General features: G+C 33.8%; 1 protein-coding gene across 1 annotated transcript; it reads right to left on the minus strand.

The window, feature by feature from the left end:
• Positions 1-250: 250 nt before the first annotated feature.
• LOC143042113 (short-chain collagen C4-like) lies at positions 251-2,907 on the minus strand. The gene is made up of 3 exons (XM_076214370.1): positions 2,544-2,907; positions 1,899-1,973; positions 251-746 (listed from the first exon to the last, which is right to left on the minus strand). Exons 1-3 carry the CDS (start codon positions 2,767-2,769, stop codon positions 292-294), a joined length of 756 nt encoding a protein of 251 aa, XP_076070485.1. The 5' UTR covers positions 2,770-2,907; the 3' UTR covers positions 251-291.
• Between the last annotated feature and the right edge of the window lie 666 nt (positions 2,908-3,573).

A 3,573-nucleotide genomic window follows, 5' to 3' on the forward strand; every position in this document is an offset into this window, starting at 1 on the left:
ATTTATGTAAAGCCAGCTAAAAGAGTAAAATACAGCAAACGAAACGGAAAATGATAATGTTTCTTGAAATTTGATATGAAATGGTCTAGAGTGTTTTTTGTTCAATACTACTTTATTACAATAGGCTTTCGTGTACCAATGATTAGATTATGCAATTTACTTCTTAAATAAATCAGAAGAAGGAAAAAGCTATGAAAATTTCCCGTATACACTTTCAAAAGTAAAAGTATAGAAGGCTTAGAAACACAAGTTGTTCAATACAAACATTTATTTCCGTTTATTAACATGTATTTATTTCGAACACACAACACACGTAAGAGGATGATCGTTTATATAAGGCGGACACTGTAAGGCTCCACACTTAGCTAACACAGGATAAAATAATTTGCCATTTTCATTTTGAACACCGCCATTTAGATATTCAGGTTGGCTGTCCACACACACATACGATGACGCGGCTGCATGATCATTCTCCCCCGATGCAAGATATCCATGGTACTCTATGTTCCATCCTTTATAACATTTGTTCTTACCAGGAATCATAAGAATCGAAGTTGAACGTGACTTTCTGCAGACAGCACATGGTACATCTTCATTCCATGTTCCAAAAAAGTTCGATTCGTACTCCGCACCATACATATGCCCACCATCATAACCACTTGTCTTTACAAAGTCTGGATCTGGTGGTAGACAGACATAATCTGCTGCAGAACCAGATTGGTCATACATTCCTCCCCCGGCATATCCTAAAATTAAAGTTAGATCAAGATGTAGGAATGTAAATAGTTGCTTAATATCATACACATATTAAAATAAAAGCGAAACAGTTTGCGCTGTTAGTTTTAAACCCTTCAGGTTCCGACCACAAATTATCTCTTTCAATTTAGAAGGTAAAAGTAGCCCTGATTTAACACAAAATAGTGCTTCTGATATCATTGTTTACTTTAAGTAACCGTCACATTTGTAGAAATGATTATTTTGGTGAAAGAGAAATATATCATGATCATTTTCAGCCAAAATTTCTGCAGACCCAAGATTTGTTTTCTTTCAATTTGAGACCCAAATAAAACCAATGCAACTATAATGAAAAAGTCAGTCTTTTCCCGCCAACTCTAATATCTCAAAAAAAGGTGCATAACTTATCAATATTTTAGCTGATTTTGTTCCTTAACTAATGCTCTTTCAGCTTAAAGTATCAATTTTAAATTCTTGATTTTCAGATTTTCATCTTAGTACACCCTAAAATTAGGACGACTTAGTAACTTGTTTCGAATTAGCAAAGGCGATTTAACGAGCAAGTGTAACCTTCATAACGAGTCAGCTTAGTCGTTAGAACGAGTTGGCTAATTCGTTTTAACAAGTTTAGGCGGTTGATTTCATGTTGTACAGAAGGTAAACAGATCCTGCTCTACACATGTAAAACTGTTGAATGAACGAAATTCAGATAGTGTTATTTGCATTTTTCAATAACAAAAAAAATCATAATTGATAACTGATAAATGCATTACATGTATCAAAAAACCGTTCCTGCTCATGCTTAGCACTATTGCAAATCTTTTCTCCGACAACATTTTTGTTGTGCGCGTAAATGAATGGGTTTGATTTGCGCATAATCTACCATATATCACACTGTATCCATGCAGGCAAGTGCAGACACGGAGACATCCATGTTGTTAGAGGCAGTTTAAAACTTTGACATAATTTCAAAAGGGGGGAAATCGAAAAAGAGGGGTTCCAACACCCGGAACCACAGGATCAAACTATGATGCGTGGTAGCGTTAATATGTGTAGTTTAACGGATATTAGTAGAAAATGCATGGGTACCTCTAAAGCATGAGTTCTTACGCTGGAAGATAACATTGGTAGGGTCCTTTATATCCATTATTAAGTTTGGTTACCTGAATAGACCTGTTCTGTGTCTGTTTTATTTTGACATTGCTTCCGTCCCCAGATAATGTATGTTGAACCAGTTTCTGCAATATTAAGCAGTTTGACTTATTGTCAATCATCATTTTTTCAAGCGAAACATTTGAAAAAAAATTAATTATGTTCATTGCATTTTAGTAAGATGACAATATATGTTTGCATTAATATCAAAGCATTACTTATTTCTTTAAAAAAAATATTTGTTCTTCAACGGACCATGCTAGAGTGCTAAGTGGAATATCCAGTATCCAATTACAAGTTTTCTTTGTTTATTCCCTTTGTATTTTGTTCATTTTAAGACTGTGGTCTGCTTGGTGTTTGAAGTTTGTCTTGGATCAATACTAAAAGTTGTGTCACTAGTGAAATATTTGTAGTTTAACTGCAGTACAAATGATAGCTTTTGTTTAAAATGATGTGAATGCGAGTTTGTATATTTAATATTAATTCCTTTATCGACTTTGGCTATACGTTTTGTCCCTTAATGTTGAATTAGCTTTTCATTTTTGGAATAAGTTATCAACTTTAAAATATTGTTACCTCGAACACCACGAAAGAACTAAAGACACATTTACAAAGTTTGCGAAAGGTCAATCTGAAGTTACCGTGTATGGTATTACCTTGAGTGGATTGAAGTTGTCTGATCTCTGTTCGTTGTAGCTGTATAGTGGTGGCTTGTTGTTGTATAGATGAAGCTTGCTGCTGAATGGTAGTACTGTGCTGCTGTAAAGATGCAGCTTGTTGTTGTATTGTTGTAGCTTGCTGTTGATTGATTGTAACTTGCTGTTGTATTGACAAAGATTGCTGTTTCACAGTTTTGTTAAGTATGGCCAACATATTCTCCATGCGGTTCAAGCGATCATTGACAACATCTGGGTCATTCAGTAATAGACGTTTCACATCCTTTTCTCCTGTAACATTAATTGTTACAGCAATGAATGAAATAAATCACAGGAAAAGCAAGTGCATTGTCGTCAGTTTACAAGTCTTATCTAATTATAAAGGTATATTATAGTGTTACCAATAGTATCTTTGCATGTATATGTATGTAGTTCTAACGTGTGTCCAATTGTACCTATTTACCTGTTATCTTAAAGGTTCAGTAGATCTGAAATTGTCAAATTGTAATCCCGGAATGTTTCTTGGTAGTATTTACAAATCTCAATAAGCACAACATTGCCTTTCAGGTGAAAATAGTTTAGAAGAGTGAGAAATAATTTTACTATACTGAATAAAATGTATGTGTTGTTTATTTTTTATTGTTTGTCAAAAGTTCAATGACATTGGTTTTATCAGACAAAACATGTGATTCAAAAGTGAAAAGTTGAGGGATGTGTTACTATAAATATATGTATCGTATCACTATTGTTGGACTTTGACATACTTTCTGATACAATTTTGACGTCACAAGAGAAGGTGTCCGTCGCAACAATGCAAAAGTGATCGTTGTATTTTGTGTCATCTACTCGAACAGAGTATAATTTTTCATCAAGTTAGGGATCATAATTTTTTTTTGTGGAAAAAGCCATAACAAGAACCATAGTTGGAACTTCCTCCTAAGAGATGTGTTTCGCAGATATATATTACTCTATTTTCTGGGTACTCATATATAATTGATAACAACAGTATTAGTACACTATTTTATTCTAG

This window comes from Mytilus galloprovincialis, chromosome 8 (assembly GCF_965363235.1).
Source record: "Mytilus galloprovincialis chromosome 8, xbMytGall1.hap1.1, whole genome shotgun sequence".
Lineage (NCBI taxonomy): Eukaryota > Metazoa > Mollusca > Bivalvia > Mytilida > Mytilidae > Mytilus > Mytilus galloprovincialis.